General features: G+C 35.2%; 1 protein-coding gene across 3 annotated transcripts; it reads right to left on the bottom strand.

Annotated features, from left to right (window-relative positions):
- Positions 1-7,025: 7,025 nt before the first annotated feature.
- Positions 7,026-13,425, bottom strand: LOC100796580 (RNA polymerase sigma factor sigE, chloroplastic/mitochondrial). 3 transcript variants are annotated; one of them, XM_006593695.4, is made up of 7 exons: positions 13,202-13,355; positions 12,046-12,219; positions 11,428-11,973; positions 10,915-11,058; positions 10,472-10,708; positions 9,771-10,034; positions 7,026-7,429 (listed from the first exon to the last, which is right to left on the bottom strand). In XM_006593695.4, exons 2-7 carry the CDS (start codon positions 12,121-12,123, stop codon positions 7,232-7,234), a joined length of 1,467 nt encoding a protein of 488 aa, XP_006593758.1. In that variant the 5' UTR covers positions 12,124-12,219; positions 13,202-13,355; the 3' UTR covers positions 7,026-7,231. The 3 variants fall into 3 exon arrangements, with proteins under 3 accessions (XP_006593758.1, XP_006593757.1, XP_003541542.1); XM_006593694.4 differs by having other exon boundaries at positions 11,428-12,133; positions 13,202-13,425; XM_003541494.5 differs by having other exon boundaries at positions 11,428-12,219.
- Between the last annotated feature and the right edge of the window lie 3,600 nt (positions 13,426-17,025).

The raw sequence follows: 17,025 nt of genomic DNA, 5'->3' as shown, positions 1-17,025 counted from the left end.
TGGATTAGTGGGCTGAACCATAACTAAAATTCACTAATCATAATTAGTGAAATTTTGGCTCCAAAGTTTGGCTCCACAAATTCAAGTAAAATTTGATTGAAATTCAAATTTCCCTCCAATTTTGTGTGCACTTAGGCTATAAATAGAGGTCATGTGTGTGCATTTTTTTTAACTTTGATCATTTGAAAATTAAACTTCAGATTTCAGAGCTCTTTTAGAACACAAAATTTCGTGCTCTTCTCTTCCTCTCCTTTCATTCATCTCTTTCTTCCTCCAAGCTCTTATCCATGGCCTCCTATGGTGATGAGCTTCTTCTAGACTCATCTTCTCCTTGAAGTGGCGTCTCTTCTCTCTCTTCCTTCTCCATTCCACTGCCATTCATCTTCCAAGAAGCAAAGGAATCCATTGTTGAAGAAGATCCTAGTCCTACAAGCTCCAATGGAGCTTACATCAGTTCCCATGGAGGCAGGGCATATTCTTTTAGGAAGGCCAAGACAATTTGATAGGAAGATCATTTACAATTGCTTAACTAATGAGATTTCCCTCACCCATCTTGGCACTAAATTTGTGTTGCATCCTCAAACACCTTCACAGGTGGCCAAAGATCAACTAACTATGGAAGACAAGAGAGATGAGGAAGAAAAACTAAAAAAACAAAAGAAAAAGAAGGATAGTAAAGCCTTGTATTCAAAGGTTAAGGGGAAGGAAAAAGATGAAAAGGATTCCTCCAAGAAGATTGTTAAGAAGGAAAATCATTTTGCAACAAATGCTGATATCAAAAGAGCACTCCTTCTTAAATAATCTTTCTACCTTCTCCTATAAAGGGAAAAATCCCTTAGCACTGCTATACCTCTTGAGCTTGAGGTTATTCCTCAAGTAAAGGAGTTGTTGGATGAGGGTTTGGTTCGTAAGAGCTTAAATCCTTGTGCTTTGTGGGTGTCCAAAATAGGTATTATGAGGCACCAAATCCCTATGATAGGTGGTACAATGAATGTGTTGAGTGGTGCAACCCTCTTTTGTAAAATCACCCATGCATCCAACATCTTCATGATTCACATACATAGGGCCTCATTAGGTAGGTTTGTTCTTATTTTTTGTTTCAATACAAACTTAGGTGCTCATATGGGACACCTTAGGTTTGTCATACTTTTTGGTAGGAATAATCGGCATGAAAATACAGAAAAATGTATGTTTTATTGTATTACTTTCCTTAATTTTTTAAATAAAGATAAAGATCAAGGGGTTCTCACGGATCCTAAGAGAATAAAGGTCATTCCTAAGTGTCCCACTACACCAAGTATAAGGAAAATTTAGGGCTTGCATGACTTAACAAACTTTTACCAAAGGTTTGTCCCATATGTTTTTATACTTGTAGCACCACTCATTGAGTTGGTGAGGAACCATGTTCCCTCATGGGAAGATGCCTAGGAAAGGAGTTTTTAGACCTTACCCTACTTCAACATACCAAACACCACTAATATATATGTTTTTATTCTTTTTATAGGTGTTGAGGGAAGAAGCCTAGAGCATCAAGAACCTCTGGATTTAAGGTTAAATCCTTTTCAAGGGGGAGGGAATGATGCAATCCTACCCCCAAGGGCATTGGATAGAAGACTCCAAGAAGATTGGCCAGAAATGCAAGAGAAGGCCCTAGGGTTCTCATGAGCCTTAGGGTAGATTTTGGGCCCATGCGCTAAGTATAAGCCCACTTATCTTTGTACATATTAGATTAAGGTTTCATTATTTTTGGGCCTTGTATTTAGGGCTCCATAGTGTAGGGAGGGTACCCTAGTAATGTAGGATTTTTCAGCCCTTGTATTTTAGGGCACCTAGACTAGTTTTTGTATTAGAGATAGTTTTGTAATTTCTCCTGCATTAAGTTCACTATTTGATGTGGGTGCTGGAAGATAAATTTAATTGAATTGGGAGAAGCCCAATCCAATTAAATTTTGGACCATATTAAGGGGGAGGTGAGCATTTGCTTCCTACATCCCATTTCCACATCATATAGTCACATTTTGTGCATGTCCTTCATGCTTTACATGCCTCATGACACCTAAGCACACTTAATGGAGAATCTTGGACTTGATCTTGGATTAGTGGGTTGGACCATAGCTAAAATTCACTAATCATAATTAGTGAAATTTGAATAGAAATTTGAATTTCCCTCCAATTTTATGTGACACTTAGGGTGTAAATAGAGACCTTGTGTGTGAATTTTTTGAACTTTGATCATTTGAGAATTACACTTCAAAGTTCATACCTCATTTGAGGCATAAAATTTCATGTTCCTTCTCTCATTCTCCCTCCACTCATCTTTTCCTACCTTCAAGCTCTTATCCATGTCTTCCTATGGTGGTGAGCTTGTTCTTGACTCATCTTCTCCTTGAAGTGGCATCTCCAATCATCTTTCTTCCTTCTCCATTCCGCTGTCATTGATCTTCAAGAAGTAAAGGACTCCATTGATGAAGAAGATCCAAGCCGTACAAGCTCCACATGGAGCTACATCACCTTGTGTTGTGCCAGTGTTGTTGGTGCCCAAAAAGGATGGTAAGTGGAGAATGTGTACAGATTGTAGGGCCATCAACAACATTATTGTAAATTATAGGCATCCCATTCCTGGACTTGATGATTTGCTTGATGAGTTGCATGGTGCCAATATATTTTCAAAAATTGATCTTAAAAGTGGTTATCACCAAATCAGGATGAAAGAGGGTGATGAGTGGAAAATCACTTTCAAGACCAAGTTTGGTTTGTATGAATGGCTAGTCATGCCTTTTGGGCTCAATAATGCACCAAGCACCTTTATGAGGCTTATGCATCATGTCTTAAGGGATTTCATAGGTAGATTTGTAGTTGTTTATTTTGATGATATTTTAGTGTACAGTAGGAGCCTAGATGATCCTTAGGACATCTAAGGCAAGTTCTTTCAGTTCTTAGGAAAAACACTCTCTATGCCAATATAGAGAAGTGTACCTTTTGTGTAGATAATATAGTTTTCCTATGATTTGTAGTTGGTAGAAATGGGGTCCAAGTGGACCCTGAGAAAATCAAGGCCATCTGAGAATGGCCCACCCCAAAAAATGTAAGAGATATTAGGAGCTGCCATGGGTTAGCAAGCTTCTACAGAAGGTTTGTTCCTAATTTCTCTACACTTGCCTCACCTCTCAATGAGCTGGTGAAGAAGAATATGGCATTCACTTGGGGTGAAAGACAAGAGCAAGTCTTTTCTTTGCTCAAAGAAAAGCTCACCAAGGCCCCTGTTCTAGCTCTTCCTAACTTTTCTAAAACTTTTGAGCTATAATGTGATGCCTCTAAAGTGGGTGTGTGAGTTGTATTGTTGCAAGGTGGACACCTTATTTCTTATTTTAGTGAAAAAATTCATGGTGCCACCCTCAACTACCCCACTTATGATAAAGAGCTTTATGCCTTAATAAGAGCCCTCCAAACTTGGGAACATTACCTTGTTTCCAAGGAATTTGTCATTCATAGTAATCATGAATCACTTAAGTACATTAGAGGGAAAATCAAGTTAAACAAAAGGCATGCAAAATAGGTAAAGTACATAGAGCAATTTCCATATGTTATCAAATACAAAAAGGGAAAAACAAATGTGGTAGTTGATGCCCTCTCTAAGAGGCACACATTGTTTTGCTCCTTAGGAGCTCAAATTTTAGGATTTGATAACATTAAGGAATTGTATGCTTCAGATGAACATTTCTCTCCTATTTATGAGAGTATTGGGCAAAAGGCCCAAGATGGATTCTATTTGGCTAAGGGGTATTTGTTCAAAGAGAGAAAGCTTTGCATACCCCAAGGATCCATCAGGAAATTACTTGCGAAAGAGAGCCATGAGAGTGGGCTCATGGGCCACTTTGGGATAGACAAGACCCTTGTCTTACTAAAAGAAAAGTTCTATTGTCCCTATATGAAGAAAGATGTCCATAAGCATTGCACTAGGTGTGTGGCTTGTTTACAAGCCAAGTCTAAGGTGATGCCTCATGGGCTATACAACCCTTACCCATCCCATTTGCACACTGGGTAGACATTAGTATGGACTTCGTCCTTGGGCTTCCTAGAATCCAAAGAGTTGTATACTCTATCTTTGTGGTGGTGGATAGGTTTAGCAAGATGACACACTTTATACCATGCCACAAGGTAGATGATGCTTCTCACATCTCAAAACTCCTCTTCAGGGAAGTTGTGAGACTCCATGATTTGCCTAGGACCATTGTGTCAGATAGAGATGCTAAGTTCCTTAGTCACTTCTAGAAAACCTTATGGGCTAAGCTAGGAACTAAGTTTCTTTTCTCTACCAGTTGTCATCCACAAATTGATGGCCAATCAGAGGTAGTGAATAGGTCTCTATCCACCCTTTTAAGAGCTTTTCTAAAAGGCAACCATAAGTCTTGGGATGAGTATCTTCCTCATGTAGAATTTGCCAACAACAGGGGGGGTTCATAGAACCACCAAGCAATCCCCTTTTAAAGTTGTCTATGAGTTCAATCCTCTAACACCCTTAGACCTAATTCCCCTCCTACTTGACACTTCTTTTATACATAAAGAAGGGGAATCTAGGTCAGAGTTTGTAAAGAAGTTGCATGAGGGGGTTAGGAAACAAATAGAGAACCAAACAAAGGTGTGTGCAACTAAAGGCAATAGAAGAAGAAATGAGCTAGTTCTTAATAAGGGGGATTGGGTTTAGCTCCATCTTAGGAAGGATAGATTCCCTACTAAAAGGAAATTCAAGCTTAGTCCTAGAGGTGATGGACCTTTTCAGGTCTTGGAGAGGATCAACAACAATGCCTATAGGTTGGACCTCCCAGAAGAGTATGGAATCGACACCACTTTTAACATTTTTTATTTAATTCCTTTTGCAGGTGGAGCTAATACTAAGGAGGAGGAACCAACAGATTTGAGGTCAAATCCTCTTCAAGGGGAAGGGGATGATGCAATCCTCCCTAAGAAGGGACCAATCACTAGAGTCATGAGTAAGAGACTCCAAGAGGATTGGGCTAAAGCTGTTGAAGAAGGCCCTAGGGTTCTCATGAATCTCAGGGTAGATTTTTGAGCTCATGGGCTAAGATTGGGTCTACTTTTCTTTGTAAATATTAGAATAGGTTTTCCTTCTTTTGGGCCTTGTATTTTGGCCATTTTAGGTTTGTAGGGTACCCTACAAATTAAGGGTACAAGTTAAGGGTACCCTAGTAGTATAGGGTTTTAGCCTTGTATTTCAAGGCATTTTGAGTAGTCTTTGTAGTAGGAACTTTTTTGTATTTTCATGTATTTTGGCATGGGGTGAGCTTAGCTATTAGAGGGTGTGAGTAGCCCCCTCTAGCTTTTCAAGGAAGCTTTCTTCCTCTAGCTTCCCAAGGAAGTTGCATTCTTTACTTCTCAAGTAAGCTTCTTATGTGCTAGGCTATAAATAGAAACATGTGTAACACTTATCATAACTTTGTTGAATGAGAAACTTGTAAGACACACTTCAAAGTTCAACTTCTCTCCCTAATCTCCTTCAATTCCCACGCCCCCCCCTCTCTGTCTCTCTCATTCTCTTTCTCCATTGAAGTTTCATCTCTAAGCTTCTTATCCAAGGCACTCTTTTGGTGGTGAAGCTTCTCCTTCCATGGCTTATTCTCTAGTGGATGATGCCTCCTCTCACCTCTTCTCCTTTATCTTCCGCTGCAACTCCATGGCTAAAAATCACTATTGAAGGACCTTGTTGGAGCTCAAAGATTTAGCCTCCATAGAAGCTTCTCAAGTAAGGGTCCATCAATAATTTATAGAAACTTAGTTATTTTAAAATCTTTTTGTCATGACATGTATTTTGTAGAAGTTTGTGAAAATATTATAAACTATTCACTAAAATATGTTTTTCGCCCTCATAAATATAGAAATGCTCAAAATTCGTATTTGCAAATTTTTTAGTATATCTTTTTATCCTCACAAGATTGAAATTTGTTACTTACTGGATGTAGATTCAGGTAAATTTGAACCTACAATAATGAGTTTTTTACATCAACTATGCATATAACAAATATAAACATAATATTTTTTACATCAGTTATACATATAAATGATGCAAAAAAATAATACATATAAGTTCAAATATTTAAACCTTCCTTCTTGCCTAAAATTGACCCATTTTAATATTGTGAGGACAAAAAACATTGAAATTTTGAATTTGGAACAATTTGAAACATTTTTATATTTATGAAGACAAAGAACATATATTAATCTAAACTCTTTCTTGCCCCCAGTAAGAAAAGTTTCTAATTCTATCACTGTTCGTATCCTAGCTACCCTGCCTTCATCATATCTCACATGATAAATTTATTGATAAACACTAATTAAACTTTCTTATGAATTAAAATCATTTTGTACACTTAACATTTACTAAAAAAAAACTCTTTTAATTTGCTTAATTATCAGTTTGGTCCTCAAATTATTTTATAAGCTTCAATTTGATCCCAAATTTTTAAAAGCTTTAAATTGGTTCCCAATTTGTTAAAAAATACATCAATTTAGTCATTTCCATTCAATTAAACTAACGTCGTTTGAATTATGTATTTTGACAATTTTCTTTTACATAGATTTTAGCTACCACTATATTTATTATTTTCTAAAAAGCTTCAGATTTAATTCCCTAAGCACCACCGCAGCCACCATCCCAATCTTTCTTCCATAAACACCACAACTGTTTACCATCAACGCCAACACACTGCCACCTCCTTCCCTGCCTATACATCACTATTATTGTCAACACCACCATGCCCACCTTTAGTTGGATGAAAAAGACTAAATTGATGCATTTCTTAAAATTTTTGAGACTAAATTAAAGTTTTTAAAAATTTAACGACCAAATTGAAATTTTTAAAATGATTTTAAAACCAAATTAATAATTAAGCCTACATTTTACGATCTTATTACCCTCTTAAGTGTTTATGGAAAAAAATGATCTAAACAACTTAATTCACAATGCAAAGACATGAACTCTAGCAACTATTATATAATTTGGAATGTAATTCATGAACACAACACATTACATGTAACATGTATTGGGTTGTTATTTCTTATGAGCAATAACTCCTTCATATACAAATTACATGACAAATGATTATAATTTTGTATACTTAAATAATTGTTATGAGAATTATCAAGGGCATGGCTATAGGTAGCGTACGTGGGACTAAAATGACACCAATGGAAGCATATATATATATTTGTTAATTTATACAACATAACGACGAAGATAATCCAACCGAGCTGGATGCTTAAGCTTCATGAGAGCTTTGACTTCATGCTTCCGGACAATTTCCCTAGAAATATTCAAGTTCCCAGCAATTTCTCCCAATGTTCTGTCACCCTTGCCATCAAGTCCATATCTCTGCCTGATCACTAGGCTCTCCTTTGGCTTCAGGGAATCAAGCTAGAAAAAATTCAAGAATTTTTTTTAAAAAAAATTAAAATTACTATAGTTCCTATATATAAGAAACAAATACCTAATTCATTAAGACCAATAAATTAGTTAAGTTGGTTAACTTTAATTAATAATATCATAAATTTAAAGTTTAATCCAATAATATATGTTGAATTAAATGGTTTTAAGTGGTGGTTGTCAGAACTTCAACAACTCAGGTATGTATTTGGAACTACCGCAACGACAAAATTTGGCAGCAACATGGAACAACCACTGCCGCTATCCATTTCTTGAGCCCATCAATATGCACGAATGGAATGCTATCCAAACTTCCAGAGTTAAAACTCTGGTGAATGCTCAATTTTTTCCGGATAATTAGTGGTCTCCTCCTTCCGGTTTTGCAAAATGCAATGTCAGTGCCACTCTTTTCTCCAGCAGCACTTCTTTTTCTGCTGGCCATGTCCATTCAAGATAGCAATGGCCAGCTCCTTTCGGCAAAATCTTCTGTTATCCATGGTCTTGTTCGTCCATGAAAAGCTGAATCATTAGCACTCTATCAAGCTATATCTTGGGCAACTGACCTTGGATACCAAAATGTTAATTTTGAAACAGACTGTAAGTCCATAGTGGATCATCTCTTAAGCAACAAACCTGGTTCTTCTGACCTCAATGTCATACTCAGAAATTGTAGAACAAAATTATCTAGTTCTCCAAAGTCCATAGTGAGTTTTTGTTGGAGACAAGCTAATCTTGTGGCCAATAAGTTAGCAAGGAAAGCAAGACGTTATGCTAGAAACAAAGTGTTTAACTATTTTCCTGCTTGTATTTCCCACTTGTTGAGAAATGATATTATATAAGTTTGTTTCTTCCAAAAAAAAAAGTGGTGATTTTTTTTTTTGTTTTAATGACACTACTCATTTTTCAATGGATAACTTTGTCCACCAATGAGTATGAATTATCTTATTAATAGTCTTTCTAATAAATAAGAGTATAGAATGAAATTAGCAATCAATGTTTCCTATATTTAGGAACAAAAATATGTTTCCATTGGTTTCTTAAATATATGAACGGAGATAGAATTATGTTATGATTTTAGAAATATCACTAACTGGTAGACCCAACATAAGATGAGAAAAACCTTCTGTAATGACAAGCTGAAAAGTAATATCATTCTATAAATTGATCTACAGAATTTCATTTTCCACTGATTAACTGAATCATAAATAAATGATCTGCCAGTGAATTAGGCAAGCGCTTGTTTATGTATGGGAAAAGACATCTGGACATGAGATGTCTCTTAGCCATGGTTCACCAACGAAGACAATTGTTGCATGGGCACAGTGCTTATAAATGTAATTATTCAAACTTTGGATAACATTGAAATAATTTGAATGGATTACACTTCTTTTTCTTGAAAAGCACTTAAATGTAATTGTTCACCAAAGTAATGGTGGTGAACAACTTAATATGTAATGTAGTTGTTTACCTTAATGGAGGTGAACAACTTAATATGTAATGTAGTTGTTTACCTTAATGGTGGTGAACAACATAATATGTATATACCTTAATGGATATGCCTTGTCGGTTGTAATGTAAACAACCTATGGGGTAAACAACTATTATGAGCCCCATTTTTTCTTCCTCTACAGCATTGAATATTAAGAACAGTCAATTTTAAACACCATATTGTTGATTCTAGGACTGTGGAAGATGAAATAAAGTTTACACACGTTTTAAGCTTTTAGAAATTCTGTCATAATCTTTATAACATCTAAAGTTTCAAATTTGTAAGTAGAGGGTTTAAAACTAGTTGTTATAATGTCCAAAAACTCAGCAAGAGAGAAAAGAAAATATAGGGTTTTCTATCTTTTTAGTCTCTTAACTTTTTAGAATGTTTGTTTAGTCCCTGAATTTTTTTATCTGTTTCTAATCCTTTAACTTTTTTTTCATCCTAACTTTTAAGTAAAGACGAAAAAAAAGTTAAGGGACTAAAAACACGGTCTTTGTTGTCTTTTTTTATTGTCCTTACCTCTAGTCCCTTAATTTACTAGAGTAATTTTAGCAAGGTCTTGTTGTCTTTTTTATTAATACTTATATATTAAGCTGTTGAGTAGTTATGCTTTCCATATGCACTGCACTCATGCAAAAATTACACCATCAAGGATGGACACCAAAAAGGACAATGGAAAAAAGATTTTTGGTTGGCAAGAATGTGATCATCATACTTATTTAAAGGTAAAGCAAGCAGCAAAAAACTTTGACATTTATCTAAGTTTCACTAACTTCTAGCATGTTAATCAAATTTCACTTATCATCAAAAAGAGAGAATATCAAGGAGTTGAGTAATTACCACATCATCAAGAGCAAGTCTTAGAACAGCAAGTTGCCTCCTATTATCACCATTAACACCATCAACATCAGTAATCCCATTAATATACTCCTCTTGCGTGGTTATATGTCTTGAATGAAGGGATAAAATGGGTTTTGATGCCTTCATTACTTCATGATATCTTTCAAGTGAGATCCCAATTCTTTCTACTAACTCTTCTTCCGTTGGTGACCTCTGGAGCTCAAATGTTAACTTAAGTTTTGTTCTTTGGATATCTACTCTAACCTGTACCAAATGAATATGAGATGTTATAAAAAGCTTCTACCTGAGCAAAGTCAAATAATATAACTAAGTCTACAAATAATTTCCTAACCTACATATCTTCTTTGAATATCTTTGGAAAAATTAGATGTCGTCAAACCAGCAACAATCAGATTCTTTTTATATTGTATTTTATTTATAAAATTAAAAAAATTAAAAAGTAAAGCCTTCAAAATCTAGTACCTAAGGAAAACAATATTGGATCTTTCCTTCTTTCACTTTCAACCACAACAAACAGGCCAATTAGTAATTTCAATTTCTTTAAATTGCCATATGATTCTGGCCAAATGTAATAAAGAATGCTGCTTATCTAAAATCTAAAATTAGAAATAAAATCTATTCATCCATTTGATACTTAAACCCAAAATTAATTGCCATGCACTGATAAGAAAAATGCATACCCTTTCAAGTCCAAAAGGAACACGTGTGAAGCTTGAGAGGGTTATGGAACGAACGATAGAATGTCTTATCCAAAATAAACTGTATGTAGATAGCTGAAGTCTTCTTTTTGGCTCAAAACGATCAATTGCTGTGATAAGTCCCTTAACTCCTGCCTGACAAAGATCTTGAAACCTCGGGCCACTTGCAAAATCTTGAAAATATTTGTTGATCACGAACAATACAAGCCGGAGATTGTGCTGCAAACGATATCACCATGATTTCTTAATCTCAGTATAACTATTACTCATTCCAAAGAATAGCAACAAACACAGCAACAATTAATCCATTCATATCCAAAGAGACAGAGAAAGAGTAGTAAAAGGAATGGAGATGTAACATATCACTGATCTTCGAAGGCTTCTTATAAGCAAATCTAAAATAAGAGTTGAACATTCCATGATACCTTTATGAGTTTGTTTCTCGCAGCTCGACCAACCTCTATAGCTTTCCTTACTTGAATAATACTCATGTTTGTTGCATCAGCTAGTTCACCACCTGTAATTTCTTTATCCACTTCCTTTAAATCTTCTTTTGCTTGTAGGAGTGCCTGAACAATAATTATCGCTTAATATCCGAAATTCATAGATTTTCACTCAGCATCTTAAGCTGTTAAATTTAAAAGATTCCTTGACAACAAAAGCTTTCATGACCATATGCTCAAGAAGCAGATCCGGGACAACTCATTCTCATGATTAAATTTCCATACAGTTAAGAACAACCTCTGCTTTATGCATCCTCCAAACCCAAATTGACTTTGACATTAAGTGTACCCAATACAAAATCAGTTCAAAACCATCATCTGCCAGCTTAAGCTTTTAGGTTGACTAGTTCATTGACATTCAGCAATTGAAGGAGATATACATCTATTTCAAGAAAAGAAAAATCATAAAAGACAGTGTGCATTAAAAAAAATCACCTTCATTGGCTGCATCAACTTGAACAACCATGCATGTTCTGAAGAAGGAAGAACTGGCGGAATCTTCATTTTCTTCCAGTCCATGCTAACTAAATCAGTTGATGCTGAATAATCCCTGATAAGCACATCAATATTTTGTACTCTATTCTTAACATTCCTTTTCTTCTGAGTTTGATCAATCACCTCCTCCTTTGCATTATTTTTCAATGCAATCCTCTTATCAAGACTCAATCGTTTGGCCTTCTTATTCTGGTTTCTAACCACATTATCACAATTTCCATCATCACGTTCCTCACTAACCTTCTTCCTCCTCCGCAAGACTCTCTCGATTTTACTATCTATATCTTCCACATTACAGGTATCAGATACAGGGCTGAGTTTATATATATTTTCAAGTTTGGCTGCAGCTTCATTGTAGTCCACATCCAAGGTGCATGGAGAGGTTTCAACAGTAGAGACGGCTCTCACTCTCTTCAGTGACTCACTAGTCTTTCCTACTCTTTTCTGGTGTTTCTTCGCTGTTTCTAGGGGTAGAGGAATTTTCTCCTGAGGTGAAACCAAAGTGGTTTTATTCGATTTATTTCCTTTAAAAGCTAAAATTATGGGTCGTTTATGCACCTGCTGATGACTGATCAACCTTGTATTCAATCTTAATGGAGTCCTAGCAGCTGAGGTAGAAACAGTAATAACTCCCATGCCAGGTTTCCTAAGCCGTGTTTAGAACATATAAAATGAAACAAATTTCCAGTGCAGAGATCCAACAGCAGAGCAATTCAATATCAATCACATGTGCTAGTAACAAAAGTGCATAAAGTATTGATTAACCATCATTGTAGCATCAATATCAATACCAATATCAACATTACTACCCAAAATAATATTACAGTGAAAAGCCAAGATATTTATTATTTTTTAGACACCGATTAGTCCGATACCAATTTTATGCCAGTAAGATGGTTTCAATTGATACACCGGCACTTCAAAATAACAGCAATAACTTCATAACAAATCAACAAAAAAAAAATTCAATCAGCAAATATTAGTTTGTTAGTTTTGTTAGAAATGTTAGTTAGTGGGAGGTATTCCAACCCGCGACCTCTCTCTTCCCCCTTCTCCTTTCACCCTTAAGCCCCCCTTCCCAATCATCAAGTCAATCTCATATCTCCAATCAACAAACTATAAAACTCACAATTACGTTTTTCTTTTCATTCACAACTCTTGAATCCAAGACCTTGCTTGAACGATCTGTGCCTAATGTCACTTAGACTAACGAGTAACGACTCATTGATGAACAATTTTCTTGGTTTTACTTTTATCTTGGGTTAGAGACCACGGATGCCCCCAATCCACTAGATCAGAGACTAATCACACTCGCGGATTGTGGCTGTGGTTGGCCCAAGGATATTTTCACAAGGTGAGAATCCAACACAAGTTCTCCTATTAAATAAATTATTCTGACTGATGTGAATAATTTTTTTGGATTTTTTTATTAGTGAAAATCAAAGACCATTTCAGAAAACTTACAATAACTCAAGTAATCTTATTCAATCAACTGAACTAAGTCCCTTAAAATTTTTTTGGTTTGAGATTCAATCAACTGAACTAAGTCCCTTAAAAAAATTTTGGTTTGAGAATACATGTAATCAATCAAATAATTAAAATTTGTAACCAAAATGAAAGGCTGGTTCAGTTCTACTATAAATACCAATGAACACAAAGATACAATGTTTCAAAAAAACAAATGAAGCGAAGTAGGAGGCAGCATTACTCTTACCTTAAACTGCAATGTCCGAGCCAGATTTTTCGACCAAAGCGAAAATCTATGAGAACGCACGCACGCGTTGAGGTGGTGGTTTTGTTTTGTAAAACGCGAGATACCCAAAAAATTCGCTGTCCACAATTTTTTGTGTTTAAAAAAAAAGAACGGTGAGATCGGACGGTGGAATTAGAGCAGTGGCCTATGATCGAGACGCGTGGCAGGATGTGGCGAGTAAGCCATGACGTGGCGAAGAAAGTGAATGTGGCGCTTTTAGAATGGGGGAGCAGATATTTCTCGGGGGAAGCAGTGGATCACATCTGGGACACGTGGTTGGCTGTTGGTTGAAGTGGAAAACATTTGATTTTTTTTGTTTGGACCGTGTTACGTGTGGTGGTGGTGTGTCCAATACATGGCGGAATACCCACCATGCTTCACTAATAATGCAACGAATAATAATAATAAAAGTTAATGTTAGGGTAAATAAATTAAATTTTAACTTCTTAATTGAGTCCATTTGAGTAAATAGCTTAATGAAGATTCGATTTAAATCGAAGAGTTTATGTTACATGTGTTTAAAATTGAATAAGTTATTTGTATTTACATGTTAAAGTGTAGTTATGTAACTCTGGACAGGGGTATAGGGACGATCCGAAAGCGTAGTAAAGGGAGTAAATTTTTTTTATACTATTATTTAAATATATAACTTTTAATAAATAATAAGTTTAACAAAAATATTTATTATTAATTTTATATGTAAAATTAAATATATAATTTACTACTAGAAAAAAATTAAATATATCAACTCAAAAATCTATTTTTCTTGATTAGTACTTTTTAGTTTTAATTTTTCTTTTTTTTACCTTATATACACGTAAAGGATCCTAAGAATGCTCCCTTGGATGTTTCACTTTTGTAGTGGAGGGGAAAGACACGATATATACCAAAAAGAAAATATGCTTAAGGGAATTGCTATTAGTCTCACTCTAATTGCTGTTGATCCATGCCAAGAGATTGATCCCCTTTTCTTATTCCCAGAATGTCATTTTCATATAATCACGGTTCTGTTATAGGTCATACATAACATTACCATGATTTCATTGTAAAACAATATTTGCACTCCCTTTAACACAACGAAATCGCAATTTCGTTATATTATTATTAAGTCAAAATATATTTGTATCTTAACACAAATTAGAACCTCTAATAATTTTGATTAGAAGCAAATAAATGTAAAAGTTAAAAGTTGTTTTAAGTGATATCAGCTCATGCTTCATGATCATGAATCTTAAATATCATACAAAAGCCGGTTTAAGTTATTATTTGATATAACATTAAATGATGTCATTTAAGACTTCATTTAATACTTTATGTTTAAGATTCATTTTGCAAAAATATTCTTCTAAGATCTGTCAAATCCTATAAAAAATAAATGAGACTCAAGTTCTAAAGACATCAAAAGATGCACTATGTTGTGACAGACCTGCTCTCACTCAAAGAAAGTAGCTTTTTGCTTAAGTATTCAACATGAAAGGCAATCTACGTGAAGAAGGACATGCATTTAATGCTCACTACTAGAAAATATAGATTTAACATTGCTAAGTTAACATTGGTTTTCGATAAAAGCGATGTTAACATAAACATTATGGCATAATAGTAAATAACGTGTATTCGTTCACATCAGTTTTCTAAAAAATCGATGTTAATGTATGATAAGTTAACATCGGTTTCTTCCAGAAAACCAATGTTAACGTTAACATCACTTAGTTAACATTGGTTTTCAATAAAAAAATCGATGTTAAACTTAAATTTAAAAATTTCAGAATATGAGCCCTATTTTCCTTGTGCTCTCTTCTTCTTTGACTCAGCTCTATCTTAGCAGCGTTGCATCTTCTTCGTCTCAGCTTGGTCTTCCCGACTCTGCCTCTCTTTGCAACCTTATCGCCACCATGCCCTTACCACTATGAGTAGGTATTTTTCTTCTTACTTTTCGCGATTGTGTCTCTCTCTACATCTTTTTGTGTTGAATACCATGGCTGAGTTTGGCTCACCTTGCATGACTGAGTTTTTGCCAAGTGCCATGGTGGAGTGGCATGGCATGGCCTCGACTATGGTGGCCACAACGTTCTTGGCTAGATCTTGCATGGTTGTTTTGATAATTACATTTAGCAGGTTGCTGTAGTAGCCAAGTTTGTACAGTGACATGTTTAGGCTTCTTCTATTTAGGGCTTGCAAACGTTTGTGGCATGTAGGATATTACTCCATACTTTTACCTTGTTTCAGTTAAAGTCATTTGCATAGAACATTTTCATTCAACTGCTTAATAAACGTTGGTGTCAGTGGCCCTCTGACTCATGACTACTGTCATGCATAGTCTAAAATTGTTAAGCAATTTTTGGTTTGACTAGTTAAAATCTGTAATAGTGCTTGCTTAAGTACATTTATGTAGTTCACTATACAATCTTGCAGGGAACCATTAACACATTTTGCTCAACACATAATGAACCTATTTAGCCTTTGGTTATAGGAAATGTAAAAGGTAGATAACTTCTTGCAAGGGCATGGTATCAGGAAAAAATAGTATTAAGTAGAAACACTAGAATATTTAACTCATGTAAGGTCTTTTAACTTTCTTTAGTTCTTGATCCCTGTAATGGATGTTGTATTCTTCATCTATTATCACATGGTTTCTAATACATCCCATCCCATATTAATTGATACTTAAATGACCAAAACACCCTTGGTATCTACTCAAGAGGGTCACTTACCTATATAGCATGGGAATTGAAAATTATTTTCCACTTTATATATATTAATAGTGTTGAAGAATGTGATGCATCATTTTATATATATGTTTGTTACTTCAACCCAAGTTGACACTAGTTTGTTACTACAATTGTTGGTAAGTTTGATTCATTATGTATTAAATTGTTGAACTTTGTCCAGAAAAGGTGACTCCCTGTTGCAGCTAAGGCTTGTGTTAGTGTTTTGTACTACAAATTCTATATTATCGGTACAATAAACTTTTGTATGTCACATGTTAGCAATATGGTTGAACAAATATGGTTGCTTTAATTCCTTGTCTCCATTTTTTGCTGTTGGAAACTTGTAATTCAATGGTAGTAAAGAACTTAATGTTTTCAACTGGAGAATTAGTTGCTTTATGCCTTTGGTATTATGTTATTTACTTATATAGAGTTAGGGATTATGGATCATGGGGGGTTTTGGACTGTGATTTTCATTGTTTTAAACTTTAAATTTAGTTATTATTGTCATAAATAATAACTTTGGATAATGTTTAATTTTTAAAGGATGTGCGAAAGAAGGCACAGTCCATTCAGAAACAAAAACATTATCCCTCATGTGTTGTCTCATGGGGATTCTGAATTTCTAGAAAATAAGTTGATGGGGGAGAAGAAAAAGAAACAACTAGAGGAAGCTACTAAATCTGGAAGCACTGACACTGTCATTGATCTTCCATCTCCTATTAGACGACACGTGAAGTGAAAGATGGCTCGCACCAAGAAAACTAGCCAAATGACGTCTGAGGCAGCAAAGGAAATTGCTGACAAGATTGTAAGTCACTTTCAATTGTCAATTGCAATTATTTATATTTATTTTTTGATTGAGTAAACCAATAAATGTGTTTGTTACAGGATTCCATGAAGGAGCAGGCCTCACAGGGTTCCTTTGTCGCCCATGGACGTCAGGATGTACTGATTGCTGCCATTGGGCGACCAGAACACCCTGGTCATGTGTGTGTTGCTGGAGCCAGTGTCACGATCAAACAATACTTTGGACTGGCTCCAAGGACCTCCTGCACGTCTTCGTCCATGGCTCTC

This window comes from Glycine max, chromosome 13, assembly GCF_000004515.6.
Source record: "Glycine max cultivar Williams 82 chromosome 13, Glycine_max_v4.0, whole genome shotgun sequence".
Taxonomy (NCBI): domain Eukaryota; kingdom Viridiplantae; phylum Streptophyta; class Magnoliopsida; order Fabales; family Fabaceae; genus Glycine; species Glycine max.
This window is presented reverse-complemented; position numbering and strand designations above follow the sequence as displayed.